Source organism: Micropterus salmoides, unplaced genomic scaffold, assembly GCF_014851395.1.
Source record: "Micropterus salmoides isolate LMB-PRFRI ecotype aquatic unplaced genomic scaffold, ASM1485139v1 Ms_hic_scaffold_2, whole genome shotgun sequence".
NCBI classification, from domain to species: Eukaryota; Metazoa; Chordata; class Actinopteri; order Centrarchiformes; family Centrarchidae; genus Micropterus; species Micropterus salmoides.
In genome coordinates, this window is record NW_024041150.1 from 20864093 (window position 1) to 20888429 (window position 24337).

Here is a 24337-nt window from a genome sequence, read left to right on the forward strand (position 1 = left end):
GTGAAGGAGCAAAGTAACAATCCTGGGTTTCTAGGTTCAGTCCACATTCCTTAATTGTCACTTCTCTATGGTTTGTCACGTCATAGCATTAGTAACAGGTATGTGTTGCGACCATGGTCCCATTTTTTTCTGTGTTCCAGCTATGATCTCTTTGCTTCATCAACATGTTACTGAAAGCAGCGTGTATCAAAACGAGAACGCACTTTGTCTGCAGGTTGATTGGTCTCGTGCATGATAGCCAGCAACATGAGAAATCAAGATGGCACTTGTGCTGCACAGGGCTAACAACTTATCTCCTTTTCCTTCCAACCAGCCACACTTGTTCCTGTTCCACCTGTTTGTATTATCTCCTCTTTGCCATGCTGATGGTCTGATCTGTTTGGAGTTTTGGTGGGCTGCCAGTACTGTTGGCATGTTTTCTCCTGTTTAAGTTAGCATGGTAGGTGTTTGGGTGGTAGGTTACTAATATTTGTTTGTTCTCTAGTTAACTTTGTTTTGTTTATGTTGACCTGAGTCTATCCTAGTTTCATCTATTATCATATTTACATCAACATGTAAATAAACACTTCAGTCTTTGCATTTGTATTGCCCACAAAATAGTTTTATTATAAGGACTATTATATAAGTGTAAAATTCACCCAGTATTTTGCAGATATAGTATGATTAACTTATACATAAATTAAAACAATAAATTAAAATTTAAAACATGTGCACATATGGACTCAAAGATTTCTTAATCTTCTTAGACAGGCTAAGATTTTCCAGAGCAACTTGCACTATTTTTGCCACAAGGTCCATCTGCTGTCTCTAATTGGAGTAATGTTGTCAATGCGTCATCTTCTTTGTAACGAGTCTGGCCGAAGTGTCGGTTGTGGCTGTGGTGAGCGACATGATATGAGAGAGATTATTCGGTTTCAATTTTATAGTTCTGTTCCCAGGAACAGAGTGTTTTAAAAATCCTAAATCCTATTCCTAATTTGATGATCATTACCAGGATCACAGTCATGTGGTAATATGAATATTAAGTAGGCATATTTTTGTTCCGAGATTGCCAGCAATCCTTTTTTTCATTTAAAGCAGCCAGATCTAACTAAATTACACTTTTATAATTCTGTAATTCTGTTATATAATTTCAGAAATAACAAAATACTACATGAAAAATAGACCACATTTTAAATGCTGTTTTCACTGCATATATGGCACTACAGTGGTATTTAACTGTAGATTATTATTATATGGATCATTTTGATGAGAAATAAAATCCCATAAAATTCCAGAAAACGTGTAAATTCAATTTAAAGTCATCTGTCGTGCTGCAGGTTTCACAAAAATAGAGCCCTCCATCTTTAACTCACTGCACCGAGTTCAGAGAGCTGTGGCCCCAATGATTCAGCGTCGCATTAGACCTTGACCACGGTCTCTCAAGAGTCATCCCAAAAGTCTCTAATATCAACTCGCCAATGAGAAATTGAGGTTGTGTGGGAAGATGGAATTAGTATTATTATTTTCCTCCTCCTACCTCAGATTGCCGTCCTTACAGGTTGCAGGAGTAAAGGGAGTTGCACAACTATGTGTGTGGACTGGAGTCCAGATTAGTGTCAGTAACGTGAATTCAGACCTATGAAATATAACACTGGTTTACATTAGCGAGAGCTTATGCCCCCGTGTGCAGAGCAGCTCCAAACATGACTTAGTTTCCATACTCCCCTGAAGTTGTAAATGTTAGACACAGAAAATTTAGGAGCAGCCTGGACTTTTTTTTTGTGACCATCACCCACTCGCCTGATTTGTGTAGATCCGCTCCAGACAGATTGTAGACAACGAGAATACGTAAAATAGCAGGTTTGTTTTTTCTCCCCCCAGGATATTCAGACTGCATTTTACTGTCAGGTGTAAATTCTGTCTACATTGACGTCTGAATGTTGGATGTCAACTTTGGCACTCCACCTGAAGCAAACAATTGCAAGAAACAATGTTAGTATTTCAGCACATTTGCTAATGAGTTCTTATTTGTTTAAAATAAAGTGAAACGCAGAACTTTTAACTTCCTGAAACCAGCTGTTTTGTGGTGGTGTTGAGATGACTTACCTTACAACACTTAACACCACTGTGTTGCTTTTGCAATCACCAGTGGAGCTGATTGCAACAAGAGCGATAACGACCAGCTGTGAGCAGAGGAGCAATAAAACAGACTTTTCTGGTGATAAACAGAACGCTATGAGAATAAAAGTGGGGATAGTGGGGATCTGATACTAAGCGAGTGTGTGTGTTTAAAGTATTCATAGAGAGCCTGGGCAAGCATTAATTCGCATTGTTTACTTTCCAACTAAAACTAATACAGTACTCAAAGGTTTATGTATGTGATTGTGTTCACAATCTGAAAAGCATTGGGAGCAGGAGTCACAAGTGCGTGTATGTGTTTTGCATGCTGTGTGCATAGCTCTGAGAGCTGTAGCCAAGCAGTTGTTATAGGGCATCCAAATCAGGGAGTAGCCTTTTGGTGAGTGTGTGTGAGTGTGAGAGCGAGATCAGGATGAAGACTAAGAGAAAAATGAAGAAAAGATACTGAGCGGTGGAAAGGGAGAAAGTTTGTGTGTGTGGGCCTTTTTACAGTGTATTTCACATCATTAGGGGAAACGAGGAGAAAGAGTGAAGGGACGGGGGGGTGGGGGGGGGGGCGGCGTATGTGTGTGCGGTAGCCACAGGCATACAGAGCAGCCTGATAATGAACACATTGATCTGTTACAGCAGAGAGAAAAGGACCAACCTCCATGTATTAATGGAAATCTTCCCCCTCCATTATTTTTTAGTTTGTCATTAATAGCGGCTGTCTGCGTTATTTGTCTCATTCCTTGTCTCTGCCACTCCATGTTTTTATTTTATTCATAGCTTGTGATTGCCTTTTCCCCCTTGTGCTTGCTTATTAAATTTGTTTACACATATAAATTATAGACGAAGATGACATCAAACAGAAAAATGAGGGGAAATTCCAAACTTGTGCAGGTGAAACAAAATGTCTCAAGGCCCATTCAAAATCAAGCAAAAAAAGCTATCAAAAGAACCAAATAATATATACAAATCAAAATGATTTTCTTTTATTTTCACATTTTTCTCTTATCTTGTACTTAATTGTGCTCCTTTTCAACCTTTGACCCTTTCTTTGTGGCTGTGCATATGGGGAAAATGATGATTACCATTTATGATTTACTATTTACATAAATTCTCATCTAACTCGGCACAAAATGTTAAACATTCTTTCCACTGCTTAATAAAATAAAATGAAGGTTCTTCAGCCAATAACTTGCTTGTGTTGTTAGCAAGTGTTTTAACCGATTATATTCAGACCTGACCAGCTTGTACTGATACACACACTGAAACCATTTCAACATGTTTTATGTTGAAAACTACAAATACAATTGCCATTTTGTTTGCATAAAAAATACACAGCAAATACCTTTTGTAAACATGAAAATCATCTAAGTGTGCATTATCAAGATTTTATATTATGTAGGTAATACAATGACCTCATGGACAATTACAAGACAGTGATAGTAACTGCAATGAGCCCGTTTCATCCCTAATAGAATGTACATGACTGTATCCAGACGTATGGCTGTTGTGGCTCATGAGCGGAGGTTGAGAGAGTTGGCCACTAATCAGAAGATCGGCTGTACGATCCCCTGCTGGCTGTGCCATCGGTGCCTAAGATCTAGTTTCTGTTTCTGATGAGGCGTTGTCGGCTTAGCTTCTGCCATCAGTATATAAATGTGTAGTGTAAGGAGCTTTTGAGTGGTCGGAAGCAGCAAGGCGCTATATTACAGTACAGTCCATTTCATTCTCCTCAAGGATACTGGTGTGTGAGGCAGCTGCAGATATTTTGATACAGTTATGTTGGCAGATACTATAAATGGAAGAAAATAAGCAGTCCACAGGTTTCTAAAGTCATATTGCAGTTATAGGATTCGGCAGAAATCCCTTTGTTTTGGTCCACAGCTTGTAGCCCAAGGCTTGGCAGTGCAGCACAGCTATGTGAATCCCCCATCTCTCGTCTTTCTCCTGTCCAGCTCTCCTCCCTTTAGCAGGAGGCTGAGAATACAGTGTCATTTTGTGTGCATTTGATCGGGTAGCTCAAAAAATTTAATCCTCTCACCTCGGTGTTAATAGAATGCCTGGAAAAATGTACGCAGTCTTGTCTACATTTTAATTTCTCAATATTAAGGCTATATTGGTTATGTGCTTTGACAAAGCAGACATCATTTCTCTGCTGTGACTTTCTTTCTCTCTATATTATATATTTTTATTTTTTTTTCTGTAGTCTGTTGTGAATTTCTTTCTTCTCTGTACCCCTAATGACAAATGTAGATGTAAATGATGCTCCCTCTGGTTTCAATTATTACTGTATACATTTAATTTTGGCTCTATAGGCATGACCAACATGCTCTTTATTTGCCTGAGCACATTGATCTCTACGCTACATCTTCCTCTTCCTCAGTGCTGGTAATGAGTTGTGTGTCTGTGTGTGGTTTGTTTATTGCTTAGCTCTCTTCTCCCAATTATGGGATTCCTGAGTGACTGTGCTGCAGCAATTATTTCAAGTCACTCTGGGCTTGACTGTCAGATAAACAGTCAAATTGTTAAAAAAAAAATTGTTATAAATTCTGTCCATCTATGGGTAATGTTTTGAGTGTGCGTATACACACATTTATTTGTGGACGATCTATATTAACAGTGAGACGGATTTTAAATTTCTGTTTTTAGAGTGAGCTGCTTTACAGCCAATACCCAGGAGGTCTTTGGGGTCTCGGTTTCTCTCTCTTGGTTCTGAGCTCTGATTGTGTGTTTCTAGGTGGCGTTAAAAATAAAAGGGATACTTGGATCAGCTGGGTCATGAGTGGCAGGGGTTTTCTTCTTTTTAAATGCCAGTTAAGATGCAAAAACAAGTTCAGGAAACTTTGAGAAATAATCTTTGCACACAGTTTCCTTCACTTCCTACCCTCCCTTCAGGACACAGCAATGAACACATCTAAAGCTGCTCCAGGAAGATATAACATATCTTCCTTTCGCTCTAACCCTCAAACACCCCCCACCCCCTTTTTCCTTTTCCTTTTTCTAATCTCTCTCCCCTTCCTTTTTCTGCCAGTCTCCCTCGTCTTTCACTTTCTCCGCCCTTTAACACAATTCAGAGAGGTGTACCCACATTGTTGATACTCACAAGAATGAAAAAAATCAACTAATGAAATTAACTCCAACAATTACATCTCTTTCCTCTCTCCCATTCAGTCTTCCCCTCTTTGTTAATTAAGAGAGCTTAATTGGCGTGATAATACTTTTGAGGCAAACAAACAAATGTAATTACTTTCAACAGTTGACTTTCTCCCTCTGCCTCGCATGTGTTTGTCTGTTGAAGCTGAGATTTTGTTTTGCATACTGTTATTTGTGTGCTATTTTTGTGATGCCACTGTTTGTGTGTTAACAGGTAAGTAGGTACGCTTTGTGTGCACTGTCACAAATGTCTGTTTCTCTTCAAAAGAACTGCTTTCTTTTTCTTTGAAGTGATTCATTTGCAGAATGACACTTGAGCTGAGTGATTGTTGTCTCGACTCTCTTGCTTCTGTTTACTGTGTGCGTGGGGTTACATTTACTTCAATATGTGCAAGAGGTGTTTTTCCGAACCCTTTGAGTAAAGTGTCCATGAAAGACAGCAAATTAAAAGTCTCCTTCTCGGTTTGTCCATCTGTCTCTCCATCTCTAGACCAACATCCCGTTCCTTCAGAATGTTTTTTCCAACCACCAGTTCCTCCACTCCACCGTGGATACGCAGTTCATCGACGAGAACCAGGAACTCTTCAACCTCAAACCCACTCAGAACCGTGCCCAGAAGCTGCTGCACTACCTGGGTCAGTGTATAAACAGCACACAAACACGCAACAGCGAAATGGAAATTACAAATCAATTTAAATATATAGAATAAAATTGTTTTTACTGTTCAGTTCAAATATTCACTATATAATTCATATTTCGGCCACATCATCGTTTAAATGTGACATTGCAGCGTTGTTGCTGACTGTCTTATATTCAGTAGTAAGTTCAGTATGTTGCTGGTTCAAACTGTTGCATTAAAACGAGGCCTGTATACAGTCAGCGCTGATTTTAAGGTCAATCTCATCTCAGCAACCACCTATCCGCTATCATTTTATGATTGTAGCTTTCAAAGGCTTTTAGTGAGCAAAAGTTTTTAACGAGGAGGTAACAAGCTGTAACAACTGTGCCGACCATGGCAATTTCAGCTCTAATGCCAAATCTAATTGGTCTCGCTTTGGTGGGAAAAAAGAGAGAGGGGCCTAACTGGACCTGTAATCCATCTAATAAGAAATCCTATAATAAAACTTGAAATTTGGGATATCATAGTTGGGTGATTTAAAAACCAGAGAGGGGGAAAAGTGCTGAACTGGTTAAAACGATGGACAGAAAATTGTACCACTGCTCTATGGTGTATATACCAAACTCAAAGCTAGGATATGCATTCCCTTTTAAGTGCTAACTGTGAGATACGGTCTGGAAAATCAAGATTTCTTAGAATGAAGGGAAGCTATTTTATGAGGACCAAGCTACACATAGATATGAATGCTATGATTAAAATAACTGTGGATCTGCAGTGTAACCACGGTAGACCTTAGGTCATCTCTGCCTTCCACCGACCCTTAGGGGAAAGCAGTGGAGAATCAATGCTATAGATAAACAACAAACATAATAATGATTCACTTCACTCAGATCAGCTTTAGGAATGCCATTAAAGATGTGTTGTACTGAATACTCACAAATGGAAGACACAAAGGAGGAAACCCCTGCTCTATATAAACAGGTGGTCATAACCCTAACTAGCCTCAGGGCTGCTGTTTTATAACCTTCATTGATTTAGCTCCTTTTCTTTCTTGACTTTACAGGATGTTAGATCTGTAACAGGACTGCATCTGACTTGTATTCTGTATTTGTATACTCATGTCCAGGTCATGTGATGGTAAATGGACCAACCACACCGATCCCAGTCAAGGCTAAGCCTTCCTCCACAGACCCTGTCATCCCCCCTGTCACCATGGGTATGTCAACAAAATGCAATTCAGCCAATCACAGTGCAAGTCGACTTTTTCATTCAACAGTCAAAAGAAGATTTCACACTGTTTTTAGCAATGAAATGGTTGAAAAACCTGTGGTTTCATAGTGTACTCCTGTGTGTAGGGCAATGTGTCAACGAGATCTGGGTACTATAATTTAACTATATAAAATTTGTTTTAAAAAAAGTGCGGTCACTAGAAAATGTCATTGGCTGTTTGCATGATAACGTCACACTTCATCATACTTATTGCATTTATTACATTTGGACTAATTTAGCCTGGCACTGCCACTGCAAGGGTTAGGAGTTTCATTTCAGCTCCATGCTAAAAATGTAAACACTTGTGCATCCGTAGGGCACTTTGGATAAAAGCACCCACCGAATGACAAATGGGCTGTCGAACAGTCTGATAGCTGTAGGCGGAAAGGCCTTCCTAAATGGCTCAGTTTAGCACTCGGGGAGGAAAGGGGCTTTGGCCCAAAGTGCTCCGCTGAGCTGTGAGTACAGCGGTAAGAGGGTGCAGTTCATTGTTTGTGAAGACAGAAGTCTTGTGCTTCTCTCACCCTGCTTTGCACCAGCACCCCTGGAGTCTTGCAGGAAGGCCAACGGCCAAGCTGGGCTCTTTGGTGAGCATGTTGAGCCACTTAGTCTCTGGAGTTGAGCTCTTAGTTGTTGTTTTTTTTACCCCCATACTAACAATAGTGTCTTAGTGAATTTGGAAAGTTTAAACTAAGGATGGAATATGGATGAAATTCTTATTTTAAAATGGTGATTAGATGTGCTCAGTCTTACAATTAAATATCAACAAAAATGGGCTTATTTCACATGATGTCACTGCCTGTGTCTGTGGTCTTTTTGCAACGATGCACTTTCTGTCCTTTCCCGCTGCGCTCCCAGGTTTATTTTTGTTAGGGGTTCAAACTGGCATGAATTTAAGCAGCTGCTCCTTTTGACAGCAACAAAATAATCAGCTGTATCAATCTGACATGTTTATCAGCTGCCTGTTCTGCCTCAGCACACACCCCAGCATGGCCGGTAAACACGAATTTATAACGAAATAATGTGACTCATAATCAGGCATAACTAATCAAATCTGACATCTAAAAACCACGCACAGTTGAATGGAATGGAGAAGAATAGATACAGGATAATCTGCAGAGTGTGTGTGTGTACATCTGCATGTGACTTTCTCTGTGCTTAACCCCCACTTGTCTACTTATGCTAATCATGTGTTAAACTATCATTGCCTGCCCCTCCTATTGCAGGGAAGCCAACACACACGTATGTACACCTGCAAATCACACTAACTGGAACAGAATTGTACTGTATTGAGCAGGTACACTGTAGGCAGACACTCTCTGTGTACATGCTCCCACTTACCTTCTGTAAGCAGCCGATGTGGTAGTCGTATGCAGCACAGGCACGCACAGAGGCATACCTAAAGCCTAGTAATGAGATCTGTAATGTGCTTATATCCTTTCTTTCATTCGACAGAGGGATTGAAAGAAGAGAGGGATTAGGTCTGTATTATCACACACTGTGGAGGGAGGGACAGGGGCATGGAAGGAGAATTGGGGTTATGAAAGTAGAAGAGAGGGTTTGGGCAGTGTATAATCACTATGTAGAGAAAATAGTCAGGTGGTTGTAGTGGCAGGCAACTTACGAATAGATAAATTGATCGAGATGGATATATGGGGAAAGAGGGGGATGGAGAAAGGAGTAGAGAAGGACTATTACTGTGTACCACCCCCAGAAATGAGAAGAGCAAAGATCAGAATGACATTGTCATTTCTCAAAACATCCCATCTACAGATAACGAGAGAAAGGAAGAAAACTGTTCTTCAGGAGTTCCTCCACACTGAGGAGAGAAGGGATTAAAAGACAGGCCGATGGTGTCCTGACAGAACCTGTTAAGTACTCAAAGGCCATTACTTTCTAATTAGGATTTGTAGTCTAAAACGTTCCCTCTGAAAGCTGATTGCTGGTGGTTCATCGATGGTGTAGAAGTACACCTTGTTCCAATTATTGTCTGCATTTGTTTAATGGAGGACATCTAGAGGTTAATCACCAGATGCCTCTGAGCTAGCTTTAGGAAGAATGACTAATAAAAATGACAGACTACTTTCTTCCTCCCAGTTGTGTCGCTGTATTTCCATTCTGAGAATTAAAGAGATACAGAAGTATCCACTGCCGTACCAGCCGGCTCCACAGTAGCTTCTTTCCCCAAGCTGGGAGACTTTTAAATTCACCCACACCGCTCCTTCAAAGTTAATAGTTTTCTCTGGCGTGTGTGTGTGTGTGTGGCATGAAGGCAACCTTGTATTGTAAAATGACCATAAAATAAATCCCTTGTAAGTAGAAGGGTAGTTTGTAGTACAAAATGTAAAATCTGTGCACAAATTAACTTAACATCTTAATAATTTTTTGTTTGTATTCTTTTTTCTTTTTCTGCCTTTTTCTAATTTTTTATGCTTTCATTAGCCATCTTCAAACAGAAAGGGCTTCGTCTTTTTTGCATCTTTTTTATTTAATTTTTAAAAAACACCTGTTGAGTCCAAAACTCATTTTCTGGTAGCTTTAAAAGGAGCCATAAAGGGTCTTAAATTTGGCTCTCTGAAACCTGAAGATACATTGGATTTTTCTTCAGGTGTGTGTACTGCACGGTAAAGTTTTTTTTCTTATTTGTTCTCCTTTTGTTCCAAAAAGATCTTTCAGTTGTTTGTTTCACACCTCAACTGTGTAGATGAAAACAAATTGGTTTTGAGCAGCACTGTCAGTCAAAAGGCTGTTTTCAGCAGGCTGTACTTTAGAAGTTATGGTAAATAGAAAGCAATACATAAATGCAGACTTAATGTAAATGTGCTGTTGCAGTATAAGAAAAGAATACCTTATGTGAATTCAGAATAATTCAACTTTTGGGAGGGAGAAAAGCAGCCCATAGCTTACAACAGGCTGCACATTTGTCTTACAACTCATACTAACAACATCTACCTGCTTTTAACATGTACAGGCTTAATCGATAGACTGTTCCAGCACATCTGACTTTAATGAAGCATTAATTTGCACTCCCACCAGGATCTGACAATTAAAAGGTTCCTGAACACAGTCTCCTTAGGAGGCAGGCATCAGCTCAGGACTGCAACAAGGCAAGCTGCTGTTACTGAGTTTGTCTCCTACACAAATTGCAAATAAAGAACTACCTCTGAGCGCTGTAGCTCACTCTGTCTAACTGTATTAGCCGGCATTGTGGAGCTGGAGGGGAAGAACAACTGTAGTGTGAGAAGAGGACCAGACAGGTGAAGAATGTCAAGGGAAGAGGTATGCAGTGACAAAAGGCCAGGAGAAAGAGGAGTGAAGTGAAAGCATACAGAAGCTGGGGAGTCGGAGTGAGGTGTTTTCAATGGAAAGGGGAGAGAGAGTGAGAGAGTGTGTGTGCGTGCGCACGTGTTTGTGGTTAAGTGGGTCAATTGTCGAGCACAGCAACCGCTTGGGATCCACTCAAACACCCACTAGCTTTCTATAGGAAACTGTCACATGCAAAGGCCATTGTTTAATCTCTGTCATCCCAGTACAGATGCCCTCATTTCCTCTCCATTGTGTTGAGGATAGGCCTGTCACGATAATTACATTATCGACTTATCGTACAATATATCGACATGATCTTGATATTGCCTGTTGTGTTTACATGCGTGTTGGTTTACGTTAGAATGAACCCCAAGATTTTAGACAGTCGCTTCCACACATAGAGTGAAGATAACATGTTACTCGAGGCTGTTAGGTGTTTTATTTGGTGTTTTTCCCAAAGACTGTATAATTCTAGCCAGAATGTTTTGTAGGATTAGGTTACTCCAGATGGACTTTGTTTCTAAGCCTCATTCCCTAGCTCTGGTGTGGGAACATTTTGGCTTTAAGCCCAACGAGAGAGGAGAGCCAATTAATGTCAAAGAACCAGTATGTCGACTTTGTGACAACAAAAAGTGTCAGTACAAAAAACTTCTCAATATACTCCTGTGCCAAATGTTTAATATTTAGTGCAATTTTTGTTAACGGAGCCTGAGATCATTTTTATTGTTTTGGTTGTCCTTCCATCCATCTTGAACTGCTTATCTGGGATCGGGTGAGCAGCGTCAGCAACTCCAGCAGGGGACTCCCAAACCTCCCTTTCCCGAGCCACATTAACCAGCTCTGACTGGGATCCTGAGGCATTCCCAGGCCAGTGTGGTTTGGTTGTGTGATTTTTATTTTTAAATTTGTGTGTTTCTGTATATTAAGAATATAAAATTCAGTTGCTCTTTGAAAGGGTGTACTTAATTATTATGTAAGTGGCATAAAAGGGTCTTAAAATGACAATGTAAGTCCAACTAAAAGTAGTAATCCTGACAGGCCTAGTTGAGGCATGTGTGTAAAAGACAGCACAAGTGATGAAAACATAGAAAGCAAGTTTTTAAAACTGCAGTGTGAGTAATGGAAGAAATTGGGGGAAAAAAATAAATAAATCTGTGTGTAAGGGAGTGTGGCGTGTTCCCCATGCTGGTCGTATTATAAACTGATCTTGATAAGTTCAATGCGTCGGTATCTATTTGCTATGGCAGCGTGATTTCACAGAGCTCATCTAGCCTGTGTGTGTTTCGATGAACTCATTTTGGTGTTTCTGTGTTAGTGCGTTTGCATGAGTGGACAAATGTATCTACGCGCGTGTTCATTTCACCCATGCTGGCCTTTGAGACAATTATAGCAGAGATCATTTGTTTTCAGGGATGGGGTTCAACAACAAAAGGTAAAGAGCGAATTTTCAGCTATGCAGAGAGAGAGAGGAAGTGATTGGGGAAGAGAGAGGGGCAGTGTTGAAGGACAACTAAGCAGGCAGATAGTACCTCATTAACTAGTCTAATTGATTGATGATTGTACACACAGCAGCAAATATAGATCCCAATTCCACTTCCAATATTGTATTGCCTCTGGTTGTGCTTGTTTAATTGCCAGGCATGTAGTAGAAAGCATGCTGAGGATAGAGAGAAGGATAAGGGTAGAAGGTTGGTTATAGGAAGGTCCGTGCAGTGTTTAACTTGTTGTTTTTGAGGACTCTTTAGCTGTTATGAACTGGAAATGCCAGTATTCATCTTGGGGATTCCGCAACAGTTGTTTTAATTCCTCCTTGTGGAGGCTTTTAGTGGTACGTTTTGATACTGCATGTGACATTACAGCCTTGTAGGCTTAACCAAAAACACTCACAAAATGCCAACATGTCAAATAGTCTTCCTCCTGGGTTCCTCAGGGATGGATCCTGCAAGGATTCTGAACTCCCGACCCTTCTAATGGATGTTACTCCATGCGATTTGCCCGTTTTTAGTTCATCTGGTAGTTTGTCTTGCTGTTGTCAAATTTTTAGCTGCGCTAACAGCATGGCTTCTTGGATGGCAAGTAAAATATCTCAACTATTGAATGGATTGCTATGAAATTATGTAGAGACAGTCATCTTCTCCAGAGGATGAATCCTACGGAGTTTGGTACCCTGATATATTGTCTGGCACCAACAGCAAGTCAAGATTTTCACTTATCCACTGAAAGATTGTAAGTCGCTTTGGATAAAGGTGTCTCCTAATGACTAATTATTTTCATTATTATATAACTAAATACCTTCAAAACTAATGACATTCCCACCAGCCTCAGCTATACATTGTCTTTGGGGCTAATTACAGCTAAAAACTGTTAACTGTGAATGCTAACACACTATACTTAAATGGCGAACATGGTAAACATTATACTGGCGAAACATTGGCATGTTGGCAATGTCATGGTGATCATGTTAGCATTTGGCTTAAATCACTGCTGTTCCTAATTATAAATAAGTTGTATATGGAAATATGTGAAACACATCAATATGTCAAAGAACATAGAGTAAAAAGGACAGAAATATAGCATTTCAATATAATCCATCTGGAGCTGCCTCCAGCCTTTCAAAATAGAATATAAATATATGCCATACTCAAATGTGCGATAACATGACAGCTCTCTGATTGCTGTGAATTTTGGGACCTAAAAACGGGGTCACAGGCCAGATAAGGCTGAGAAATTAGAGATGCATGAAAAGTGCAATAGCACCCATCCTGAAATCTGTTCACCTTCAGGTGGCAACCATACAGTACCAAGCTCAGTCACGTGGATCTCTTGTTTTATTAAGCAGTAGGTGCTTGCTTTATATAGAAAACCATGACCATATGAGTCACTGTCAGCAGGAGAAATCCATTTTCACAAATTGGTGGGTGGTGTGTCTAATAAGCCAGCTGCTGAGCTTATTCCTGTATTCTGTTATAGTTGATCTACTTGAGCTGAGGGCGATTGGAGCAGAAATGAAAGGAGAAAGCATCCACCTCATTAGCAGAAGTTATGACAAGCGCTGGACCTGTTAACAGCACATCTTGAGAAAGAACACTGTGTAACTAACATCAGTTTACCTGCTCGCCTGGCGTCTCGTTAAACTGATGTGAATCATTTATCTTGCCAGACACTTGAGAGCAGTGTCTCAAGTCAATACACCACTTAAGATTAGAGTAAAAGGTTACTCACACATCTTGTCCGCTTGTTCAATGAATGGATTATTACCACATGGCTGTAACTGCACGTCTGTGGTTTAAAAAATCTTTTTGTATTAATATATATTTCTGCGAATATATTTGCTAGTCATTAAGTATCTGCACAATCTGAGTTTGGAACATTTTAGTTTGTTCTAGCAATTGATATTGATTTCTCACAAACGGGTCACATCGTGTGTATATATATATATATATATATATATATATATATATATATATATATATCCAACAAATCCATGTGCCCATTAATTTTGTTCTTTGCCCGGTCTTTCTCCCTCCCTCCGTCACAATCAGGCGAACCTCCGATAGGTTTCCGTGACGTGTTGCTGCGTGACGGCCCTGAGGGATTTGCTAGGGCTGTCCGTGCCCACCAAGGTCTGTTGCTTATGGACACCACCTTCAGAGATGCCCACCAGTCACTCCTGGCGACCAGGGTTCGGACCCACGACCTGAAGAAGATCTCACCGTTCGTCAGCCACAACTTCAGCAACCTTTTCAGCCTGGAGAACTGGGGAGGTGAGTTTCTTTGTGTTGAATGTATGTCATTTTATCACCATGAAATAGTCCCGCACGTAACTCTGCATAAACCCACAAATACACTTTTTTGTACAGAGTAAACAGATGATTGGCTGACAGACCTGGGCTAGCAGTTTTCCCCTGTATAAGCTAAGCTAACAGTCTTTTGGCTTCATCTTAATATATTAGCGTACACGCAATGAGAGTGGTATTGACCTTACATATACACAAAAAATTAAAGCAACACCGGCACTATGAAGTTTCGTTATAACTGAGGAATCACCTATAATATGTGATCTCACACAAGCAGTCATGCAAGAATGGCATGAATCTCTCTTTTCTGATGGCTATCATATTAATTAAATTCTTTGTGCTCTTCACCATTTTAATTTATGTGAACAGTCATGCCAGTACTTTCCATTCTCTCCCCACTCTTGTTGTAGACCTGTTCCCTATTTCATTGATGACAGAGATTGTGCCTCTTTGTTTTTCTTGTTTGAGCTATGAAAAATCATGTGCCATTGAAAACAAATCTCATGCCTGCATCTCCTTTCCCAAAAGTCTTCAAGTTTCATCAATAGACAATGATTGTACCTTTCACCTTCTCTTGAATAGAGAGAATCACATGATATTGAAACTTCTTGGGGCATGAACAGTCAACTGGTGTCCCTGTATAATATGCAATTACTCTGAAACTGGCTAGAGAACTCATGTTTGAACAATTGGCGATAAGACCAGTTATCAACACTTCTTGATAATAGTCCTGTGTGACGTGCAGTTGTTATGAACTGGTTTCAGAGTAAATTTAATTTTCCCCTTTCAACACTTAAGATTTGACATTTGTGGAAGAGAGATGGCCAGTGAACCTCTCAAGGTTGAAACATTTAATGCTAAATTATAGTAAACTACTCAGTGGTTTGAGTAGATCACAAGAACAAACACGAGAACTGAACAACACAAGCCTAAAGTAAAAAGGGTTTCTGTTGCAGTGACTGTGCTCATCGTTTGATGGTTGAACAAAGTGAAAGAAAAAAACCCACAGGAGACACTCTCCAGCGAAACCTATTCAGTGCTTCCGGTACTTTTTCTGAGATTAAATTCCCCCTGGTAGACAATCATTGTGCACCAGTTGGGGGAAAGCAATATATTTCATTACTGTGGGAGACCACTTTGAGCAGATCTCACATTAGGCAACTGTCTCCTCATCTCATGTTTGAACAAATAAAAAGGTTATAGCAAAAAGTAAAATTAGAGTGCTGTAAAAGTAAATCATTGAGAGGAAATACTTCGATAGAAAAAGCTTAAATGCTTCCATCTCCCAGTATATCCTGATGATTTTATGAGATTGACCAGAGAAAGATGATATGAATTCAGCTTAGCCATGTTTGAGCAGTTACACTAAAAGTAAATCTTTGAAGAGAGGCTGTGAAAACTCACGGTGAACTCAATCTGTCTGAAATTGTTGGATAGGTGCCAGGGAAGTCCCTTGTCCCTGCATGTCTCATTATACTGTGTGAACCAATTCAAGTGGAAAGTGCTTTGATTAAGGGACATAAATGCCTTTTTAACAATTCATTGTCTTATATTTGAAGATTCAAAAATAAAGTACACTATTTTTCAGCCCACACTGATATTAAAATTATAATCATTCATAACACAACCTCACTGATAGCTTTACTTCTGAGGATCCTATCACTGCTGCAGTTTATACACAGTCCAATGGGGCTTTCGTTTAGGCTTTCAAAAATGTGATGAATCTCCCTTTTAGGGAACGGGAAGCTCACAGCACAGACATGTCTATATGCTTCATTGATAGAAGAGCCCAAACTGAGCTTTCCATCAGGTTTTTCTGATTATTTCTCTTGACTTTATCTGTGTGAGAAACAGGAAACGGTCAATAAAACCTGATAGAAAGCTTTGAGACCATTTGGTTGGAACATTAAAGATGTTAATTTACTCAGAGCTTCTTGCTTTCTAAACTGAGACTTATCATGGTTTTTGAAAGCCTAAACTATTGCCCCAGAGAAGTAGCAGTGGGGCTATATTAGGCTTTAATATGAATTATTATAAACAAACATTTAATAAGGTTTGGTCTAAAACAGTGAACATGTCCTTTTTAAACAATTTTTAGTAAGAGCAAATAATATTCCCTTCATTTTTAAGGCTTCAACTGACTATTTTTCAGTACAGCACATAATTACAATTCAGTCAACACTCTTAATTTGGGCATTTGCTGCAGCAAAAGCTCTATGTAAACTCTGTAGAATAACTGGGCCCTGAACTCTAAATCCAGTTATAATAAAACTGCAAGAGGAAAAATGAATGCATCTTACTTTGTGTCTTCCTTCTAAGCGCTCTCATAAAACACTAATGTTTGAATTGCTGTGGGAGACGAGTTTTGAAATCCTGTGTCAATGAAAGCTCTGAAAGCAATGAAAGTTTAAACAGTCTTCATAAAGAAGTCAGCGGAAGTGAATATATGCTCGTCTCTCTCCCATTTATAGAACGACAAAGTACATCATTGAAATCAAATGTAAAACAGGAGTTGGAGAAGTTTAAAAGCCTCCTGACATAATGATTCTATAATGGGCTGACATTATGAGCTGAGCAGCAAAAGATTGTCTTTCTTAGTTAAGAAAAGTGGAGAGCGTGTGAATCATCGTAGAGAAATGTGTTATGCTAGTGGATCCTCTTGAGGCGTCGGTAATTCCAGCATGATACGATTATCAGTCAGAGAAAACAGCATAGTACTTTCTCATAATTATTTAAACACTTGAAGGCAGAATAAATTCTAGAGAGCGATATCTCACTGAAAGCTTCCTGCGACTTTACTAGATTACAGTATAATAAAATGCTCCCTGTGCATATTAATATGTTGACGTTAATTTGACTAGTTAGGTAAGAACAACAAAGCATTTAGAAAACAGAGTAATGAATCTGCCACCAAGCCTTTTGACATTTATATATTTTCTCATGACAATAAAAGTAAAATCTAATATTTTATTATTAATAGACCATTTCATTTTAAAGTTTGGTAACTTCTACAGTCTAGAAGAGGTCAAGCCAGTGTGTACTTCACAAAATAAAATTTATTTTATTTGGCTTTTTCTTGTTTTATTAATTGTCTTATTTTACCTTGTTTTCTATATCCGCCTTTCATTCTTTCTGTAAAGCACTATGTATACAATATAAATTAAGTTTGAATTCCTGCTCAAAAGCAGCAGAGGTCAGGATATCCAGACTTTTAGCTAAAAACACTGGATCCTACGCTTCCAGTAATGCAACTCAATATACTCGTTCCTTAAACTGTTCATGCTTGCTTAATGCCCACATCTTTCAAATATTATGTTTCTGCTTCGTGGAAGTGTAAAATCATTGGAGAGCCTCTTTAAAGAGAGACTGCTGACCGGTCAGGATAATGTGTGAATATCAGACAGTTTGTTTCCCATCCCCACTTAAACATCCTTTATTCACTCAGCTTTGAAAACTTGAAAAGTTCCCAGATTCGCAAGTTGCCAGCCATGCTCTCGCCTGATATTGATTTAGGTTGTGAAACACAAATTAGACTACCATGCTGCAGTAAAAAGTTCAGCTCTAGCACACACTGTCCCACAGTGACGGCTTTTAACTATACCCTGAAACGGTTCCTCATAAATCAGTAAAAGACCATGGGAGGAATAACTACCGTGCCTCTCTTGATAGTAGGTTCCTATACAATGCACTTTTATTAACAAGTGATCAGACATGGAGAATATTACACTCTGCTGTGCTCCAATCACTCAGAACCAAAATATATCACCTAAGGGAGATGACCATGTGAGTACTGAACGCTGTCACCATGACACATTGTAAAAAAAAAGATTCTTACGTAGGGACACAGAGGGATCTTGGATAGGGAATATTGCTTTCACATGTTTCAGCTGCTTAGAGGCAGAATGAATCATTGAAGAGATTAAGCCTGTGAAAGCCCTTTGAGGATTAAGTCTCTTCCTGATATAGCGTTCCTCCCTATACCACGGAAGATACAGTAATGTGAATTGGGTCACGTAATGTGTATGTATATATGGTTTCCCATATCTTTTTCACAATTGGCAAATTTATCAGATGGTAAAGTGGCAGATTCTTAATTAACAGTACTGTACGTATCATGTTGGTGTGCGCCTCTTGTTCTGCCCTGCAGTTGTATATTCAGTGTTTCAGAGCGCTTCTGCATGTGCATAAGGAATGTAAGCCGTTTCTTGGTACAAGCAGTAGACATACAAGCATGGAAGTCTGACCAGCACAAAGGCAAATCAACCAATCCAGACCAATAAAGTGGAATCACAGATGACATAAAAATTGATTTGGCACAATAACCTGTCTGATGCATCAGGGCCATAATTGCTCACTTAAGCAAAAATGCTGAGAGAAAATTGCTGCGAGATGTGTGTGTTTATTCAAATCATAGATATGAATCATTTTTATTCATTATTCTTTTATTGGCTCAAGAGTATGAGGCATAAGTTTATTTTACAGAACTTTATTTTCCCACCAGGGGAAATTAAGAGAGTAAAGAGTCTGCCAATAATGAGACTAAACAAATGGTTTTAATATTGAGTTTTGTAACGATTACTCTTACCTAGTGTGCCCATATTCCAGGAGACAATTTGTCCCAAAAAAAGTAATATATACTTTCTTTAAACATTAAGAAATGTTGGCAGTCGTGGGCGGTGCATAACGGGGTTGTTTCGTTCTTTCTCTCAGATTTATTTCAGCTCATCTTCATGACAGATTGGAGGCTGCCTGTCTTTCCCAAAAAGAGGCTGGCTATAGCGGTGCCCTTGCCTAATGTTCTGATATGCGGGACCAGCTGTCAGTGTTCATAACTTTTATCAAATTATTTGAGTAAATTCTGATGTCCCAGCTGAATTCTCACTTAGCATCATGTTTTGAAATCTCACGTGCTATAAAACATTAATACTAATATGTTTAACATCAGACAGGATTGCTTGGAGTCATCTCTGCTCCAAGCCAGTAGTTTTAAGAGATGCTGACACAGGCTAAATCGGGGGTGGGAGGGTTTTTCCAGGGCATTCCTGCTCCTCTAAGAGTAGGGAACAAGCACTTGTGCTTTGTATTCTCTCCGTGTCCAAATGTACAAGTGCTCAGAAAATGAAATTTAATGATGGCAGTGTTGGATCAGCAGAAAACCACTGGAGGCTTCAATATTTCTGGCTGATATGATAAACGGGCATGAGATTCACTAATCTACTCCCACAGAAAGGGAAATGAGAGATGGCTATCTTTATTTTTTATTTTTTTTCTCGCTTCTTCCACTGAAACATTTCATAGATTTTAAAGTGACTTTAGAATGAAATGATGGAAGCGTTAGAACGAACAATGAATGTGCAAGTATCATCCGATATTCTGTTTGAACATCCATTAGTGTGCATTATATTTGTGCCAGCTATGTGTGCGTTTTTGTGTAATGTGATAAGTTTGAAATATTAGTTTGTGAATCTAAAATTGAAATCAAAGTTGGATGACAGATGAGACTTGAGATGACAGCTAAAATAAACTTCCACTCCGTGTGTGTGTGAGTGTGTAGGTGCTACCTTTGATGTGGCCATGCGCTTCCTGTCAGAGTGTCCATGGAAGAGACTCCAGGAGCTGAGAGCTTTGATCCCAAACGTCCCGTTCCAGATGCTGCTGAGAGGGGCCAACGCTGTGGGCTACACAAACTACCCTGACAATGCTGTTTTTAAGTGAGTCACGCTCGCACACACTTTTTCCTTCTATTTTTAATACTTGAATTCAGTTATTAATCAAGTATTTAAGAGCTAACAGCTGGAACACCCAGATTCGTACTATAAATATGCACATTGTTTTGCATTTTGAAGACCTTTTGGATAACTTGGATAACAGATGTATAACTTGCTGTTTCCAAAGCTTTCAGCCACATCTTTTGGCTTTCCTCAGCAGACGGAGGTGCTCAGTTGAGAACAAGCTTTTGCTTTAAGCTCACTTGTATAATTTATGTATTTTGTATTATTTTTGACATGTTTATTATTACAAAATAATACATTTACCTTTGAACATTTCACCCACATTCTAAACTTGATATACTGTACAGTAGCTACCCGCAAACCACACAACTAACACACACTTTTAATCAGGTCAATTTGGTTGATTTCTTTCCCCATTGCCTCCTACCACGCTCAGTGAGGTACACACATCGATACAGATGTGCCCTGCAATGAATTTAGGGCCATAAATACTCCTGTGCCTACACACATGCATACACATGCCACTTTTCCAAATGGTTTCACAGGCTACCTCGATGACGTTGATGACTCATGTACGCATACACACACCTGCATGCAGTTCCATGCACAAACACAGACAAGGACGGACACACACACACACCACATGCACATTGTTAATCCCCTTCACCGCAAATAAATGTGTAGTGGTTTTATGACTAATGCAGCTGTCCCCTCCTCCCTCCTTCCATTTGAATCACACACACGCAGGCCTCCCCTATCCTCCGCGTTTTTCTCCCTCCCCTCGCTTCTATCATATAGTCATTATTTATCCCCACTCTTATGACTCCCTTTTTTTCATGCCTCCATTCATCTTTCTGCATTACACACTTCTTTCCTGCTTTTTAACTCTCTCTTTCTGTCCCGACTGCTCTTCATCACCCTCTCCTCCCTCTCACTTTCAGAGTCCCATTGGGGGGAGTGCCATTGAAAATTTGCACATGATTGTGATTAATGGCTTTGATCTGTTTCCCTCCCCGCTTCACTCCATCACACTCTCACCTCAGTGTTTTCAGTGCGGCAGCCCACAGCCAAGTGGCCTAAGCGTCTTCATTAACTAAATCAAATCAAAGTGTAATTTCATTTCATTTGCTTGATTTAAAGTGCATGTCACAGTACAGTACGCTCTGCAGCGGGAGGGATGTCAAATGTTTAAAGATCTAAAATGCCTGGTACGCTGAAAGGGTCAAATGAATGCTAACCAGATCGTCTTGTCACTTTAAAGAAGGTGTTTTGTTTCTGATTCGCATGAATTACGATTACATCAGCTCTGAGTCAGATATGTAGGACAGTGTTTCTGATTTGGTGCCAGACAGCATCCACTAGACAGCGCTTTTATGCATTGTCGTGCTAAATAAATACTGGGCATGCAGACGTTGGACTGGTAATCCTCTAATGGCACAACATTAAGTGTCTCTGTTTATTTGCCAAAACAAAAGCTCTTAGTGTGTGTAAATATTGAATTCACAGTAACACAGCTACAGTAAGCACTCACCCCAGTTATGAAAAACCTGATTAAGGTACCAGGGCCAAGGCAATAACAGGACGGATTTACCACTAGCAGGTTGGATAATGAGGCGGGTATACATTTCTCTCCAGTTATTGTTGTTTCCTGCAGGCGGTGTAAGCTCACTTCTCATGGAAATGGTGAGGATATTGTATCAACACAGGTACAGCGATAATTATAAGTGGCGATATGGAAATGGATATAAACGGCTTATCCCAACCCGGATGCATGCTATTATCTAGAATACACTGTGCATGAAGACAAACTCATTATACCATATTTGTGAGAGTGATTGTGTGATCATCGTGCAGTGTAAAGTCTTGACAGTCTCCCTAACCCACTTCTGTCTGTGGATTTAAAATAAATGTATGAATAGGATTCTTATGTGTTGCTGACAAACATCGTTTTCCTTTCCCTCCACCCCGCCCCCAGGTTCTGCGAGGTGGCCAAGGAGAATGGCATGGACATCTTCCGGGTGTTCGATTCCCTGAACTACCTGCCAAACATGCTGCTGGGCATGGAGGCTGCAGGGGCAGCAGGTGGCGTAGTGGAAGCTGCCATCTCGTACACAGGGGACGTCTCTGACCCAATGAGGCAGAAGTATTCCCTGGACTACTATGTGAAACTTGCTGACGAGCTTGTCAAAGCCGGAACCCACATCCTATGTATCAAGGTGAGGAAATAAAAATAGGCTCTACTGTTTTTAAGTGTTTACAGCAACTTGAGCCTGCATTTTCCGTCACTGCGATAATCTAAAGATTCTGGCACCTATTGTTTGCATCTGTGTGGAAATTGCTGCCAATGTGCCATCAGAAAAACATAAAACCTGCTGGTATTTTGTACTTGTATACACACTCCAGCACTAAGCACCAGGTAAACTTTTGCCGGTCTGACACAGCAGTGTAGACTCTGAGTAGCATTTGGATGCAAGCTTTCTTGTATTCAGTTGGTTTAATCTAAGGAGAAGCACCACCGTCCGGTAAAACGTTTTAATTTGCTAATGGAATTCCTGTTGTAATTACTATTATTTAGGTAAGTAAGCAAGCTGCTTACACTACTGAGTTTTTCACTTATTTTACACTGCTTCACATATGTTTAAATATGACCCACCCAGTACTGCAACAACTACCACTAATACTTGTTAACTCTTGTCACGTTTGGTGCTACTACTACTGAAACGCCAGAATGTTAGCTGACGTTCAGATAAATACAAAAACAGATCAATAAAATCTGAGTGTTCCCTTAACCAATTTCACCAGTGTATCATAGTAAAGTAAACCCACGTTCACCCAGGTTCACATCAACTGTTGAACACAGCTGAAATTTTTCGACTTGCTCTTGTTGAAATAACTTGTAAACATCAGCCTCCGATCAGAATGAACGGACGGATAATGCTTACATTGAATTAATTTTTTTTATTAAAGCCTGACAGAATATTTTCAAACATGAAACGATAAACTACCTCTCTACCGCAGTGTGAACCATCACACGCAGCAATGGCAATCTCATAAAAGGCTTGCACAGCTAATGAGGTTAACTTTGAAAAGAGGAAATAAGCATGCATTATAACGTCATGGAGTGCAATGATCACCAAAGAGAGCGCAACTAAGCATCTAAGCCCTGTCTGTGAATTTCTGTTAATGTCAATTAAGATTTATACATTATAATGATCCTCACAAGTGTGTCTGTCTCAGCTTTTGTCATAATTTTACTGATCTAAGTGATACTTTTCCAGTACATATTTAGTAGCTTTTAGTAACATTTTTGTACACTTGAAACTAAGTTATTTCCAGAAAGAAGATTTTACTCTAAGACTAAATGGCTTCATTTAACCTCAGCAGTTTTAACTCCAGATAAATGCTCTTTATCAGTGAAGGCGCAATTGTTCATTAGAGAGTTTTACTGGTCAGTAGTGCTATCCAAGTCCTAATCACACAAAAGATTGTGTTTTTGTTTGTCAACATGTTCTTTCTGCCTCCATTAATTTGGCTGTTCTCATCCAATTCCACCAAATTATCAACCCTTTGTGGTCTGTTCCAGCTTTCATGAGCAGCCTCAGGCCAGAGGTGTGTGCGCACTTTCTCACTAATGGGGACTAAGGCAGGTGGTTGAAATCAGTCTTGTTTAACTTAGTCCAGGACTCCAAATGTAGATGTGTTGTATAGAGCCACTTAAAACAGGATTAAGGCATCTGGTTTAAGGTCTACTCCTGTGATCATCGATACCCTGTGCAGGATTCCAGGCCAAAGAGTGAGATGTTAAAATAATGTAAAATAGAAAATACACAAGTGTAAAATATTTAATATATGTGTAACAATTTGGGAAATCCCTGTATTACCAGGATATGGCCGGCCTGCTGAAGCCAGAGGCCAGCAAACTTCTGATCAGCGCTTTGAGGGACCGTTTCCCAGATGTACCCATCCATGTGCACACACACGACACAGCTGGAGCCGGTGTAGCGGCCATGTTGGCCTGCGCTGAGGCTGGAGCTGACGTGGTGGATGTTGCTGTGAGTATTCATCATCATGTTCTACAGAACCCCCATGTTCCAGATAAGGTCCAGTCCATGTACTGCATTTTCTCATCAGTTTTGTTTATATAAAACATAAATTACACCTCTACATACATTCAACTGAAATAATTATTTAGAGGTTTAGGTCCACCTACAAGTTATCCTTACAGCATGAACAAATATTTTCTACCAGTTGCTGAGAAAACGTAGGTCCTCCCTTTCATTTTGAATTGGAGTAGTGGTTTAAGCTGCAGCAGAAAAGTAGAAACACAAACAGCTTTTAGAGAAACCCAACCC

The 24337-nt window shown here is 39.7% G+C and overlaps 1 protein-coding gene across 6 annotated transcripts in view; it reads left to right on the forward strand.

The window, feature by feature from the left end:
- Positions 1 to 24337, forward strand: part of pcxb (pyruvate carboxylase b) — a 309482-nt gene that overhangs the window by 239762 nt on the left and 45383 nt on the right. For all 6 annotated transcript variants that reach the window (XM_038731352.1, XM_038731347.1, XM_038731348.1 and 3 more), the window contains exons 13-18: positions 5753 to 5897; positions 7008 to 7097; positions 13999 to 14220; positions 19808 to 19964; positions 21961 to 22201; positions 23870 to 24037. In XM_038731352.1, the coding sequence (XP_038587280.1) occupies positions 5753 to 5897; positions 7008 to 7097; positions 13999 to 14220; positions 19808 to 19964; positions 21961 to 22201; positions 23870 to 24037 (1023 nt within the window). The remainder of the gene's footprint in view (positions 1 to 5752; positions 5898 to 7007; positions 7098 to 13998; positions 14221 to 19807; positions 19965 to 21960; positions 22202 to 23869; positions 24038 to 24337) is intronic.